General features: G+C 45.0%; 1 protein-coding gene across 1 annotated transcript; it reads left to right on the top strand.

Moving 5' to 3' along the window:
- Positions 1 to 1,234: 1,234 nt before the first annotated feature.
- On the top strand, positions 1,235 to 14,756 carry LOC128055399 (glutathione S-transferase A4). The gene is made up of 7 exons (XM_052647941.1): positions 1,235 to 1,283; positions 2,240 to 2,345; positions 7,822 to 7,873; positions 9,443 to 9,575; positions 10,422 to 10,563; positions 12,558 to 12,689; positions 14,198 to 14,756. Exons 2-7 carry the CDS (start codon positions 2,259 to 2,261, stop codon positions 14,318 to 14,320), a joined length of 669 nt encoding a protein of 222 aa, XP_052503901.1. The 5' UTR covers positions 1,235 to 1,283; positions 2,240 to 2,258; the 3' UTR covers positions 14,321 to 14,756.
- The last annotated feature ends 571 nt before the right edge of the window (positions 14,757 to 15,327 follow it).

Below are 15,327 nucleotides of genomic sequence, written 5' to 3' on the forward strand. Positions count from 1 at the left end.
CGACCCACTCCTGTACTCTTGCCTGGAAAATCCCATGGACGGAGGAGGAGCCTGGTAGGCTTCTGTCCATGGGGTCGCTGAGAGTCGGACACGACTGAGCGACTTCACTCTCACTTTTCACTTTCATGCATTGGAGAAGGAAATGGCACCCCACTCCAGTGTTCTTGCCTGGAGAATCCCAGGGACAGAGGAGCCTGGTGGGCTGCCGTTTATGGGGTCGCACAGAGGGACACGACTGGAGCAACTTAGCAGCAGCAGCATAGCCTGCGAAATAGGAGAGGCTGCCTCAGGAAACAAGAAATAGTCCTTTTGGAGGCATATATTTTTAACCTTAAAGTTTGTGTGAATTTTTCTATAATAATTTTGATAGTCTTAAAATAATTTTTAAGGTTCCAGCTTAATTACCACCCAGATTATAGTTTTCGCCCCACTGACACCCCTATCCCAAGGCCCGCACTTCCTAGCCTGTGGATTAAACCAGTTTTGTCGAAAGTGTAGGAAATGAAGAGGCTCAAGAAGATGTGTATGTATATAATGTATAAGTATTATAATAATAAAAATTGTAGAATTGTCAAAAGAAAGGCAGACTGCCACGTGCAGCGCCTCATTTGGATGTGTCTGGAGTCTTGGAAGCTTGACTACCCTACGTTCTCCTACAAATGGACCTTGAGAGCTTGTTTGGAGGTTCTAGCAGGGGAGCGCAGCTACTCGTATACCCTTGACCGAAGACCGGTCCTCCTCTATCGGGGATGGTCGTCCTCTTCGACCGAGCGCGCAGCTTCGGGAGGGACGCACATGGAGCGGTGAGGGAGGAAGGGGACACCCGCCTAGCCAGCCAGATCAGCCGAATCAACCCTGGCGATCAATGGGGTGACAGATGTCGCAACCAGATCGCCCTCACATCCGAGAGACTCTGGTAGTGCACGCAGTATATAAACTACAAGAAATTTCGATCTTTCTGCATATGTCGACTTTCTCTTTGCTTTCTAAATGCCGGATCTCTAACTTATATCTTAAACTAAGGTTCAAACCTAACTAACACTTAAAAATTATTCCCTTAAATTGCAAAAATTGCTATTAAAAAGGGCTTGATTTGGAGTTGTTTGCGTATTATCCCGCATGCCTTGCAGATGGGTGGAGCATGCTAAATATTGCCGTCTCTATTGGTGAAATATTCTGGAGCCTCGCCTACCGAGGGCGCCTCGGACCGCCCACTGGTCCCCGGGCTGCAGACCGCTCGCTGGGCGCCTTTGTGCGGTTCTGGTCACTCCAAGTGGAGCCAGGTCTGTCTCCCTCTTGTCACTCCCACCTCCCCTTCCGCGCTCTTCTTGTTTCTCCCGGCTCCTAGTCTCTCACGCTCCTTCCCCATCCTGGAATCACCCCTGCATTCATCCTATCCCTGTCTCCCTCCTGCGGCCCTGTCCCTGTTGGAGCAGAGAGGAACCCCCTGGGTTGGGGTTGGGGGTCTTGCTTGGTCGGCGTGCGTATCCTTATTAACCCGCCCTGTGCAGTTCAGAGCCCTGGGTGGAAGGCTCTGACGGTCTCCCAGCGCGGACTGAGCGGCCGCGCGGAGCTGTAAGAGCCTGTCTCCGGTGCCGAGCGGTGGCCTGGGCGCAACAAGGGCCTGGGGGCTTCTGTCCGGGCGGGGCGGGGGTGTGCAGGGCCCGGGGCCACCACCTCGGGCCTGCCCGCAGACGCACGTCTTGCAGACAATAGTAATAATTGACCCCTCCTTCTGTTGCTGTGAGGCTCGAATCTGATGCGTGTGAAAGTGAATTTTTGCAGAGGTTCCATGGGTGTGGACGTCTCCTCCGCGGTCCTTAGTCTGGCCTGTACAGGCCGAATTTGGGAAATCTCAGATTTTCAAGGTCAAAGTATATGATGTTCTGATTCTGTGAAGTCCTGTGCTGCTAGCCCAAATGTCTTTAACAGGAAATAGCCCGCCCCCCCCCCCCCCACGCTTTCCAAGATCCAGAATAATAAATCATAAAGCTATGAAACTATTTGAAAGGCAAATGTGGTGGTTGTTTTTTAAGGTTTTAAAATGGTGGTCTGTTTTTACTGATTGAGGGAAAACGCAGTTTAAAAACAAAACCCCCACAAAATCCCTCCTCCCCCAACCCCCACAGAACCCCCCAGTTTGTCAAAACCCTGAATATTCAGTTAGCCCCTGAATACTGGGCTGAGAACGCGAAATTGGGGCTGTTCTTTTGCGAGGAGTGCTGCGTTTGTATTTCAGAAAACCTGAAAAGGCCGTGATGGCCACGAAACCCAAGCTCCACTATCCCAACGGACGAGGCCGGATGGAATCTGTGCGATGGGTGTTAGCTGCTGCCGGAGTCGAGGTACCCTAGCTATACTGGTGTTTCTGCACAGATTTGTCTTATAATGTTGAGCTCTGTCCTCTCCCAGTAATATTACAGACCTGCTTCAGTGAGTCAGAAGAGTCCTTCCTCTCAAGAATTTTTCTTTTTCTAAATGGAGTGTAGTTGATGAAATTCTGTTTTACTTTCAGCCTTAATCATTTGCTTCTGACCTAGCACCAGTAAATATTTATAATGAGGAAAACAGGCATGAACCTGCAATTTGCCAAGTTTGTTTCCTATTTACTTGAGTGGTTTCAGGCTTGAAGCCCCTGCATGCCCCTATGCTTTGGCCCACAGTGGTTTTGGTCTTGTTTTTGCTCCCTTCTTGGAGCTGCTTCTTGATAGAAACATAAAATAGGTATTAGTAGTCACGATTTGGGTGCGTGTCTGTGGTTGTGCCTGGGGCCCTTTGTGGAAGTAACTGCTTGTCGAATGCCCCTCATTCTGAATTTGATGGATTTACTCTCATTTTAACCTGTTCCCCTCTTCTCTGTTTCCTGTAAACTACTAATTTGATCCAGAAGTCTGATCAAATCCAGGCTCCTTTTCCTCCTTCTGTCTCTTTTTTTATTTCCTTGCCAGACTGCAGCAAAGGTGGTAGTATGGACATATTTCTCTTATGAGACATCACAGGCACCTGACGTCAGCCTGTCTCATTTTCAGCGTTGCTGAGTGTGATCATTGTGTTTCCGTGACATCAGTCTGTTCCCACAGTATGAAGTTTTGCTCTGTTAACCTTTCAGCGACTGTCTTTGCAGCCTTGATCATCACCGTTGTTAGGGGTTACAAAATGGTGATTTTTCTATTTCTGTTATTTCACCTAAGTTTAACTGTGATTCTCTTATAATTATGAGTATTTGTTCACTGGTTATGTTCTTAATTACCTTGAAGCACATTACAGTTCACTTAAGAAAAGCAGGATAAATGCTTGATTCTTTCTCTCTGTCAATTTTCAGAATAATGAGTCATTACCCTACCAACCTCCAAAGGTGATAAATGAAGATAGTTGGGTTTGGGGTTTTGTTTTTTATTTGTTTGGTTAGGCTTTGCTTTCCTTGCCTGTCATTATATTTCACCACATAGCATTTTACAGTTTTCTAAGTTAGTTAATACCATTTTTATATACAGTTTCTGATTTCTGACTTGAGAAGTTGGAAGGTCTGATGCTCCTGGGGCCTCATTTTCATAGGGCAGCCGTTGCTGACTCTAAGAGGGTCAGCCCCTACAGATGGACCTTTCTAGTTTACGTAGTCTCCACCATTCCCTATGATCTCAGAACACTTTCTCTAGTTGTGTTAAGAAGAGAGTGCAACAGTTCTTGATCCCTTGACTTGCGTCTGTTCAGCTTGTTTATGTCACCTGTCTAACCCTGTGGGCTTCTGAGCTTGCAGTTGTTGTCTTGTGTGTGTAGATACTGGAAGCCCTTGTCCGAATCCCTTCCTCCCTAGCTTCATTCTGTGCTTCCTACTCAGCTGTGGGTCAGGATTCTTGGTTACAGTCATAGCAACCCAACCCTAAGTAAGTTAAACAGAAGGGAACATGGGTCCTATGATCCACCTCCCCCGGACCAGGCAGGCAGGTAGTAAGTACTCTGGAGAGTACTTACTTAGCCCAGCGTGGGGCGTGGGTCTCAAGTCCACTCTGACCAGGTTCTCTAACCAGGAGAAAGACTGGCCTCCCTCATGAGGGCTGACCACGTGGTTTACATGAGCAATGCCCCAGAGTTGGTACCGGGGATCCCTCCCATGTCTGCGCCCAAAGGCATTTTCAGCCACATCTGTGTTCAGTCAGATCTTCAATAGGCGGGAGAGCTGGGCTACAGCAGCTGGGTGAGTTCGTGATTTCCAGGGTCACAGTGTCAGGTAGAGCCTGACATGTAAAGCACGCACATCCCAGTAACCAGGAGCCTCACACCTGCTGAGAGGCAGCCTGGCCTAATTGCAGGCGTCAGCATCTTCCGACTCATACTTGGTTTGAGTCCTCAGACCCTGCTGTGTGCTGGATGCTGCATCTTGGCTGCTTGGAGCTTCATTTGCCCAAAGACCCCCCACACCTGGTCAGATCCTCCTTGTGAAGAGGAGGAATGAACAGTGTAAAAGAGAAGACATAAAGAGACACAGATGCATAAAACAGCCCTTTGGACTCTGTGGGAGAGGGCGAGGGTGGGATGATTTGGGAGAATGGCATGGAAACACGTATAATATCATATGTGAAACTAATCACCAGTCCAGGTTCCATGCATGATACAGGATGCTTGGGGCTGGTGCACTGGGATGACCCAGAGAGATGGCATGGGGAGGGAGGTGGGAGGGGGGTTCAGGATGGGGAGCATGTGTACACCTGTGGCGGATTCATGTTGATATATGGCAAAACCAATACAATATTGTAAAGTAATTAGCCTCCAATTAAAATAAATAAATTTACATTTAAAAAATAACAAAAAAAGAGAGAGAGAAAACATGAAGGCCACACACTCCTCATTCAGGACTTCTGGGCAGTTCGCTCAGAAGAAGAGGGTGTGTGGAGAGGGAGGGAGTGCATGACGTGGATGGGGGCACTTCTCCAGAGGGTCCCCTGGGGGACCAGCACCCCGTCAGGGAACAGAGACCGCTGATTGTGTGGACAGAAACTGCACAGTGTCTGTCCTTACAGCCCCGGGGCAGCCCCCAGACAGTCGCCAGCTCCTCCAAGCTCCGCCTCGTGCGCTTTTTACCTTCCTTCATCTCCCACCGTCTCATCTCCTGTTCTGGTGCCAGTTTCTTCTTACAGACCAATAGTTTTATAAAGTTTGACATGAGAGAGTTTCTCTAGTGAGAGAGAGCATGCATTTTGTTACATGTTTCCAGGAGTCAGAACTCAGAATTGGAACCATTTGGAAGGAATTTTAAAAAAATTTTTATTGAAGTATAGTTGATTTATACTATTTCAGGTGTACAGCAAAGTGATTCAGTTATATTTTTGAGATTCTTTTCCAATATAGGTTATTACAAGATACTGAATGTAGTTCTCTGCACTATACATTAGATCCTTGTTGTTTATCTATTTTGTATATCTGCTAATACTACTAATATTTTGTATATCTGCTAATCCCAAATTCCTAATGTGTCCCTCCTGCGCCCTCTTCCTCCACGCTGGTAACTATAAGTTTGTGTACTATGTCTGAAAGTCTGTTTCTATTTTATAAACAGGTTCATTTGTGGCATTTTTTTTCAAGATTTCACATATAAATGATGTCATATGATATTTTTCTTTGACTTACTTCATTTAGTATGTTAATCTCTAGGTCCATCCATGTTGCTTGGAAAGGCTTGTTTTCCTTTAATGTACATTCCTGGTCTCTCCCAGCTACTGGAGGTGGATCTTTGAGGGATGGGCCTGGGGTCTGGCACATTCACACGCTTTCTCATGTGCTTCATACATGATCAGGGTCATAAAAGTGTGAGAGCAGTGGTGCAATAGAAACACCTTGGCCTCACAGCTGACCGGCTGGGCGTTTGGACAAACGCCCAGTACATTCTTACCCTGAGGCTACTGCTTCCTGGGCCCCAGATGGAGTGCCTCTAGGGGCACCGAGGCCCTCTCCTCACACAGGAGGGCTGGGAATAGGAGAAGCCATGCCTTCACCCCGTCATCTTGATGCCCGTCTGGTCGACTAGGTGAAGTAGAGGAAAGAATGGCCAGGTCTGTGCTATGCCTCTGACCTTCCTGGGATGACATGGGGTGAGGGGCAGCGCAGGGCACAGGCTCAACTGGGAACCACCCAGGGACTTGGGGCCTCGGTGGGCATGAGAAGGACATCAGTGTATTCGAGCGAGCTGTATATGTCACAAGAAAAGGGACTTTCCAGTGTTTCTTTTCCTCCCAAACTTTTAGTTTGGAAACTTTAAAACCTACAGAAAAGTTGTAGTAGTAAAATGGATACCTTTCAACTAAACTCACCAGGTGCTAACATTTTGCTGTTTGCCTCCTTCCTTCTTCTGTCTCTGCTTTTTTAATTCTTAATCATTTGAAAGTAAGTTGCAGACATCAGCGTGTGTCTTCCTGTTAAGAAAAAAATAAAATTGTCCCCATAACAGTAATAACATTGTCACAACTAAGGAAATAACATCAGTTTTACAACATCTTATATACAATCCAAATTCAGAAGTTGCCTCTTGTGCTGCAAATGTCTATATAACTGTTAAATGTATCTCTTTAGTAGTTATAACTACCACTCCCCCATCCAAGATCTAATCAAGATTTAGACGCTTGGTGGTTATGTCTCTAGTCTCTTTTCATCTAGAACAGAATCTACATTTTGTTCTTTTCTTTCATACTCTTCACTTAACAGAGAAGGAGTGTGTGAAGGAGGGATTGAATCTCTTGCATGAATTTCTGCCAAGAGAAATAGTCAGTAATGTGACTTGGAGGCCAAATGGCCTGGAGAATTTTCAGAGGCGGTTTACCTGGCTACAGCCGAATCCCTTGTAAATAAAGATTTGCCCTTGAGAGCCGGGCTCATGCTTTCAGTCGGGAAGTGGATGGATGTCTAGGAAGCGGGAGCCAGACAAGTGATGAAGACCACGGAGCAGGAGCCACAAAGGCAGAAAGTCTGTCCCCCCAACTGGCTTCCAAACCTGCCCATCCTGGAGGAGCTCAAAAACAACAGTTCTGTAGGTTGGAAAGAGTGCAGACCATTTGTATACTGCAGAGTGTCGCATGTTCTGGATACGCCCCCGTTTCACCTTGCACCTCCGTCCAGGTTGAATTGGTTGGGATGCTGTTTCTGCAGTGTCGCTGTGTCTTCACTGTCACAGCAGGGACTGTGAGATGCCTCAAGGTGGCCCCAGTGGGGAACTGAGCTTGACCACTTGGGTAGGTGGGTGGTGGGATTCCCACATCTGCAGAGACATTTTTTCTTGGTCATAATAAGTAACCTGCGGGATGATGCTTTGTGTGAATATTCTATGCCCAATGACCCAACGATTTCAGCATCTTGATCCTTATCAGAGTCAGTTATTACATTATAGGGTGAAAATTGGTGATTTTCTAATTTTATTGTTAATTAGGAACAATTCTGCATTAATTAGTGCTCATTCTGGAAGAGAGAGCCTTCTTTCTTCCTTTTTTTGAATCATCGTTTATGGACACAAGGATTTTTTTGGTTGATGATATTCTCATCTGTGCCTGATATCACTTGAATTGTCCCAAATGTGGCTAGGGAAGCCCTCTTGGGTAGGATCCCACGTGTCTTTGCCTTTGACATATATCTGTTAGTCTTTGAGTACTTCCTCACTTTTTGACATAACAGAATCAACTTTTACTCCTGGGAGCCCAAGGATATTTAGAAACCAAGATATGGGTACTGAGTATGTTCTCCTGTCTGTGTTTTGGGCAGTTTAACTTGGTATTTTTGGTCCTAAAACCGTAATGACATTTCCCTTCTTTTTTTGGGGGGGTGTCTTTTTAAATTTAGTTCGATGAAGAATTTTTAGAAACAAAAGAACAGTTGCAGAAGTTGCAGGATGGTGAGTATAAAAATGTATTACTGTCGATAATGCTGATTTTTTAAAGAAACGATGTTTAAGTGGAAGGACAAAGATCCAGCTGACACTAAACATCCAGAACAGTATCCTAAAACCAGACAAGCAAGGGGGAACAGTGGCCAAAATTGCTAGAAAGTCACTTGATTTTCAGTAGTTCTATAAAAGCCAATCAAAGGGGGAGTAGTTCTTCCCTCTGTGCACTGGGCAGCCCTTCTCCATCTCTCTCTCCTCCCCGACCTTCCTCCACCTTTACCCCTCTTTCTTCCACTTCCTCATCCCTTCTCTCCTCAATTTCCACCTCCTACATATTACCTGAGGCATCTGCTTGAAGTGTGCAGATAAAAGTCCCCGTTTACACTGGGCTGCTTTCTCAAGTAAGTACCAAACAGATGAGACAGCAGTGAAAGGCCTGCCTTTAACTCCTGGTCACACCCTCCCTCCACATCCAGACCCCTGTAAGCAGCCTCCTTCCTTGCCATCAGAAGGGTCCTGAGGTCCAACTCAAGGATCCCTGGAGAGGTACCAGGTCGGCAGGGCTGTGATGTCTCCATCATGAGTGACACTGCGCATGTGCTGAGTATTCATCTTCCCTCAACCCGCCTCAAGCCCTCCAGGACTGGGCTGTGTGCTATACTTGTGACTGTTCCTGGGGTTTGCTGTAGGTAAAGTGTTTGAGACAGTCTTCTTGAAGAAAGTAAGGGGTGACTTTTTGACCAGTGACTGCATATTTGGCAGTAGCTGGGCTGTGGCAGTGGATGCCTATACATATCAGTCGGTGTCTTGGGCTTTGTCATCAGACTGACAAAGTGACACAGTCATAGACATTCTACACGGATGGGTTCTTTTGTTTTGCACTGGCCATTGCAGGAGCCGCCAGCCACATGTGACTCCTGAGCACTTGTGTCCATGGGGACGAAGGAAGTGACTTGTAAATTTTTCAAAAGTTTTAGGACTTTGCTGGTGACTCAGTGGTTAAGACTCTGCACTTCCACTGCAGTGGGGCTTGGAATCAATCCCCACTCAGGGAACTAAGATTCTGCATGCCCCATGGCACAGGCACAGTCAAAAAAATATTAAGCTTTAAAAATTTTTAATTGCTGTAGAGTTCCCTGGTGGCTTAGTGGTTAGGATTCTAGGCTTTCACTGTTGTGGGCCCAGGTTCAATCCCTAATCAGGGAACTAAGATCCTGCAAGCTGCATGCCTCAGCCACAAAAAAATAGAAAATAAAAAGTTCAATTTAAATTTAGGCTTAACTATACACATGTCACTACTGGCTACCGTATTGGCCAGCACAGCTCTGTAAAGAGATGTCTTCACTGTGTTACCCCTCACCCTTTACACTGAGACTAAGTGTTTTTCCTGGGATGAAAATGAAAGGTTTATGTCCATGCTAGTTTTAAGCCTTGTTTTATGGCTAAATCAGCACCCCTGAATGAAGTTGAGGGAGCTTTACACTATTTCTTAAGGCTGTGGCCCCATTCAGCAGAACATTTTTCGAGGGATGGGGGAAAGGGGAGAGAGCACTTCTAACTCCAGGCTTCTGTTCCCAGGTAACCACCTGCTGTTTCAGCAAGTGCCAATGGTTGAAATTGACGGGATGAAGCTGGTGCAGACCCGGAGCATCCTCCACTACATCGCAGACAAGCACCATCTCTTCGGCAAAGACCTCAAGGAGAGAACCCTGTACTGTGGCTCCTCCAGAGTGTCCTCAATTGTACCTCTACCAATGCTTAGCTCATTAGCCATCCTCCACAGCCCCCTGGTCCACCGCATGGCCTATATCATTAGTGCGAACAGGGAACAAACCTCCAGAAAGGTCAAGACCACTTGGAAAGTCAGTACAGAGAGTCTGAGTGAAATGAGAGGAAAGGATTGAGTTCGGATATTAGAGATTGTGTCTGGGGTGTGGTGCAGGTTTCAACATCCTTAAATGCTTTGATATTATTTTTTTTTTTTTACCATTCTTGCAAATCTATTATCACTGAGTATTAGGAATCGGAAGCTGTTGTGACATTCAAGGCCCAGAATACTGTGCACTGGCTTATAATTTGAACTCAGAGCCTGGTCTTTGTACCTCCTGGATCATGCCCCTGGGCAAAGTGTTAGGCTCCAGTGTCCTGATGGGGTTACTAATAGTATATTCCTCATAATGCTGTAGGATTCAATGAAATGTTAGATGTAGGGTATTTAGCACCACTCCTTGTACACACCAAGTATTCTGTAAATGGTACCCAGTATTTTTACAAATGTGAAGTTGTACACATACTGAGCATGGGTGCTGGAGTGAGGGGCCAGGAGAAAGGACATCCATAACTCTGGTACTTCAAGATTTGTGATGGGTTTCTCTGAAGAAGTTTTCTGATTTATAACTAGAGTTGACTTTGCATCTTTGCTGTTAAGGGACAGGTGGAGATGAATGTTTCTTGATACTTAAGTAGCCCGAGCTGTAAGAGCAAAGCACTCTGGATATTTAGCTGTGGGGGCCAATGAGGGGCCACTGAGAAAATGCTTCTTGTGTGTGTTTTGAAGGATTGACATGTATGTGGAGGGGACCCTGGATCTTCTGGAACTGCTTATCATGCATCCTTTCCTCAAACCAGACGATCAGCAAAAGGAAGTGGCTAATATGGCCCAGAAGGCTATAATTAGATACTTTCCTGTGTTTGAAAAGGTAGGTGACAGCGAAGCCTGTGAAGACAGCATCACTAGACCACAAAACACCCCTCTTCTGCTCAGGCAGAGTAAAAGCTGAGCCCTGCTAGACCAGCCTCCTGGGTTCCAAAGAGCTGACAGTTGCATCAGCACAAAGCCAGCATGTCCTGGAGCCTCCCCAACTCTTCCAGAGTCTTCCACGCTCTCTGGCAAAGATGCAGGCTCACCCCTGTGTGCACTGTCATTGCTTGCCTTCGCCAGGTGCCACCCTGTACAGGACACACACAGAAGAGCAGAAACCAGCTCCTTCATCCCTTCTTTCGTTCCATCCTCCTTGGTAGTTGCATATGAAGAGAAGAACCGTGGCTGTCTTATTTCTCTTCCCTTTTGTTCTCTTTTGTTATCTTCCTTGTCTCGTTTCTGTTTTTCTGAGCTTCAACTCCTCCTCTCTTTTCCTCAGTGGAGAAAGATTATTTTAAATGCCTCAGTTAAAAAACAAGAGCACGTAAAAGCCGGGAATTGGCAGATTTCCTCTGGCCATTGACGTGGAAGTAGATAAGAAGGAAGAGAGGTACTTTCTGAGCGTTTCTGTCCTTGGTTTCATGGTCTCTTGCCTGCAGGAGCTTTGTGAATGTAAATATGATGATGCAGAAATGGGCTGTGGTGAGGGAGGAACAGGTGTCTCGGATAAAGGCACTGCCAGCTTCTGTCTCCCTGTGAGTCAGACTACGTCAGAACTCTGCCAAACATACGAGCTAAAAGTTATTACTTTCTTATTTATTTAGTTATTTATGGCTGCACTGGGTATTTGTGGCTGCACACCAGCTTTCTCGGGTTGCGGTGAATGAGGGCTACTCTCTAGGTGTAGCGTGGGGGCTTATCATCATGGTGGTTTCTCACGTTGCCGAGCAGGAGCTCTAGGGTGCGTGGGCTTCAGCAGTTGAGATACGAGGCCTCAGTTGCTCCGCAGCATGTGGAAACTTCCCAGACCAGGGATCAAACTCGTGTCCCCTTCATTAACAGGCAGATTCTTACCCACTGGTCCTGTTACCTTCTTTTTACACGTAATGAAATAGAAACACAGAGAGACTGGGTGACATGCCTAAGGTGGGAGCCAGGACTGGAACTCTGGCCTCTGACTACAGTTCCAGACTCTCTGTGTTTCTCCAGTCTGGCTCCAGTCACTCTGTTTGATTTGGAATCATCTTAGAGTCCCTCTCTCTCTCTCATACACACGCAGGCACGCACATACACATATCTGCAAAGGGGCTCTCCCCTAGTCTCCCCCCGTTCCTTGCTTCTTTCTAATTGCCATCTATTCCTATGAATCTCTGCACCTAACCCTCAGTATGGGAGTCAGGATAAATTCTCATTCTTTTTATTTTCTTGGTCTTGAAAGTGAAGTGAAAATGTTAGTCGCTCCATCGTGTTTGACTCTTAGCAACTCCACAGACTAGCCTCTGTCCATGGGATTCTCCAGACAAGAATACCGGAGTAGGCAGCCATTCCCTTCTCCAGGGGATCTTAGAAGATGTTAAAGGAAGCCTGCTTTTTTTATTTACTGTCGTGTCTAGTTTACAACTGTGAGTCCTGACAGTCGTAGAAACACAGAACTGGGAAATGAGATTAGACTCCTTGGACAGGACCAGTGGCTTACTTCTTACATCCTTCCCACCATCTCCTGAATGCATGAGGACTAATTCTTTTCTGTAGACACGTTTACAGCTGTATCCTTTTAAAGCACCAGATGCTAAATCCAGAATTAATACTTCCTTCTGCTTTTCAGGGTCTCATTCTGTTATAAAGTAGAGACCTATGGATGCTGTCATTTCTACACCTTTTTTTTTGCTGATTCTCTCTTAGGGAACTTCCTCTTAATTGATGTTATTTGTAAAAAGATAAAAGAAAAAGGCCATGGTTTCAGCTCTTCTCAGATGCTGCACTGATTCCATAGCTATATTAGGTTCCCCATGTCGACTATTGTAACCGATATAAAACATTTATACCCTGCAGGTTTTACGGGGTCATGGACAAAGGTTTCTTGTTGGTAATCAGCTGAGTCTTGCAGACATAATTCTACTCCAGACCATTTTGGCTCTAGAAGAGAAAATTCCTAATATCCTGTCTGCCTTCCCTCACCTCCAGGTAAATAAACTAATGTTTTAGAAGATTGACCCACAACTCTTGGGCCGTCCTTCAATGTCTGTTGATTGACTGGCTCTGTATTTGTATGTGTATGTGATTTTTTTGGTTCTCATTATGGTGGTGGTGTTGTGCAGTCTCGAAGTTAGGTCCAACTGTTTTGTGACCCCATAAACTGTACCCCGCCAGGTTTCTCTGTCCATGGGATTTCCCAGGCAAGAATACTGGAGTGGGTTGCTATTTCCTTTCCTTCTCCAGGGGATCTTCCAGATCCGGGTATCAAACCTGCTTCTCTTGCAATGGAAGGCAGGTTCTTTACCACCGAGCCATCGGGGAAGCTAGATTCTAGTTACTAAAATGAAGCGAAAGTACAGACTTGAAATTGGTTTTCTGGCTCCCAGGCCCTTAGAGCTGAGCAGTTTGTTACACATGAAGCAAGTTGTCTCTTGATTTTGCTGCATGACTACACTCTTGGAACAAATTCCATACTAGAATTTTTGTTAATATCAGTGACATGTGTGAATACTTCTGTAAACATGCTTAATTAAGGCTGTGCTTTGTACACAGGAGACATTTGGTAAATAGTAGCTTTTTAAATAAATGACCTCTTTATTTTGAAAGATTTTATTAGAATAATTAAAGACAATGGATGTTCAGTTCCCATATAATTTAGAATTTTTACCAGATCAAATGGATTTTTCCTCTCAATTACTGAAAATTGTTAAGATTTGACTCTATGAATGAAAACAGATTTTTTTTTCTTCCATTGCCATTTACATGAATATCTGGTGTCTGAACCCTAGGCTACAAAAATGCAACTGGCCTTCTTCCACACATAGCTGGAAAGAGAATTCATTTGTTAATAGGAGTAAAAATGTCCAAGGAAGCTGAACCTTAAAATGTAACTTGTAATGTCTGATGAATTTTAAAAGTATTTTTATTTAAACTTTTTTCTTAAGCAATACATTTGAGGTACTTCTCATGTCTTTTTTTGTGCTTCTTCTTTTTCTCTTTAAGCAAGTATAATCCCATCCTAAGTATCTTTTTTATTTTGCTGTCTCTGAAGAGAGTTGACATCGTGGTGTCAATTTGCATAAAGCCTGGTTTAGATCCCAACCACTGTGGCAGAAATTGTAAATAATCATACCAACAGATCAGCCCCTCAGCAGATGTTGGATTATGGTTCTGTTTGGATGCCTGTAACAAATATTTATTGCAGACATTTTGATGGGCCATTTTGCAGCACCATATTTTCATAGAATGGCTCAGCCAGTAAAGAATCCACCTACAGTGCAGGAGACCTGGGTTTGATACCTGGGTTGGGAAGATACCCTGGAGAAGGGAATAGCTACCCACTCCAGTATTCTGGCCTGGAGAATTCCATGGACTGTGTAGTCCATGGGATCGCAAAGAGTCAGACATGACTGAGCAACTTTCAAGTTCAAGTTCAATTTTCATAGAAACAAACGCCTTTGCTTTTATCCTTGAACTTTTGCGTTTTCTCTTTTCAGGAGTACACAGTGAAAATCAGTAATATCCCTACAATTAAGAAGTTCCTTGAGCCTGGCAGCAAGAAGAAGCCTCCCCCCGATGACATCTACGTGAGAACCGTGTACAACATCTTCATGCCGTAGGACAGCAGTACAGCTGTGAGTGAGCACTGCCCCCGGAGACTGCTGTGTCTGCAGTAGTGTCTTAATTGAAGCCAGGCTGCCGTGATCCAGCTCTGTCGTGGTGCTGTGTATATTGTTCCTAAGTTGGTCTTTCATGTCCTGATATCTCTTTGAGAAACATCCACCTGGTTTTTTTGTCCAGTGAGTGAGTGTTACAGGACCTCTTCTGAAAAATTTTTGGAGAGGTCAGCCTTTAAGTTAGATCTGCTCTGTCTGTTCATTTCCTGGTACAAGGATAGGTAGGACCTTGTATCGTCTGTCCTCTGAGCTTTTGTCCTCTCCTTATCCCATTCTCAACCCCCTCCAGTATCTTCCTGTTTTTAGTGTCTAATAACAATGGAGTTTTTACTAGATAGCGAGTAACTCTCCTCTGAGCTATAATAGATCTGTGGTAGTGATGAACGACTTTGATATTCACTAAAATAAAGGATTTACAAATCTTTGCCCTGCTGCTAGAATTTTTAAGTTAAATTATTTAGAATATATAATGCATTCACATAGTTCAAAAATCAAAAATATACAAAAGACTGTACAAGAACTTCCCTGGTGGCCTAGTAGTTAAGAATCTGCCTACCAATGAAGGCACAGGTTTGATCCCTGGTCCCGGACCTAAAATCCCACATGCCATGGAGCAACTAAGCCCACTCACCACAAGTACTGAAGCCTACGTGCTCTAGAGCCCATGCTCCACAACAAGAGAAGCCACCTCAGTGAGAATCTCACACACCGCAGCTAGAGAGTAGGCCCTGCTCGCTGCAGCTAGAGAAATCCCATGCGCCACAACAAAGACCCAGCACAGCCAAAAATAAATAAACTTATATTGTTGGAAGTGTTTCCAGCCCTGCCTCCCAGTTGTTTTCAGTTCTGCTCCCTGCAGGTAAACATCATTCTCATTTGTATATCCTTCCAGTTATATTTGACATAACTGTAAGAAAATATGAATATATATATAACTTTTATCCTGTTAT

Source organism: Budorcas taxicolor, chromosome 11, assembly GCF_023091745.1.
Source record: "Budorcas taxicolor isolate Tak-1 chromosome 11, Takin1.1, whole genome shotgun sequence".
Taxonomy (NCBI): Eukaryota; Metazoa; Chordata; class Mammalia; order Artiodactyla; family Bovidae; genus Budorcas; species Budorcas taxicolor.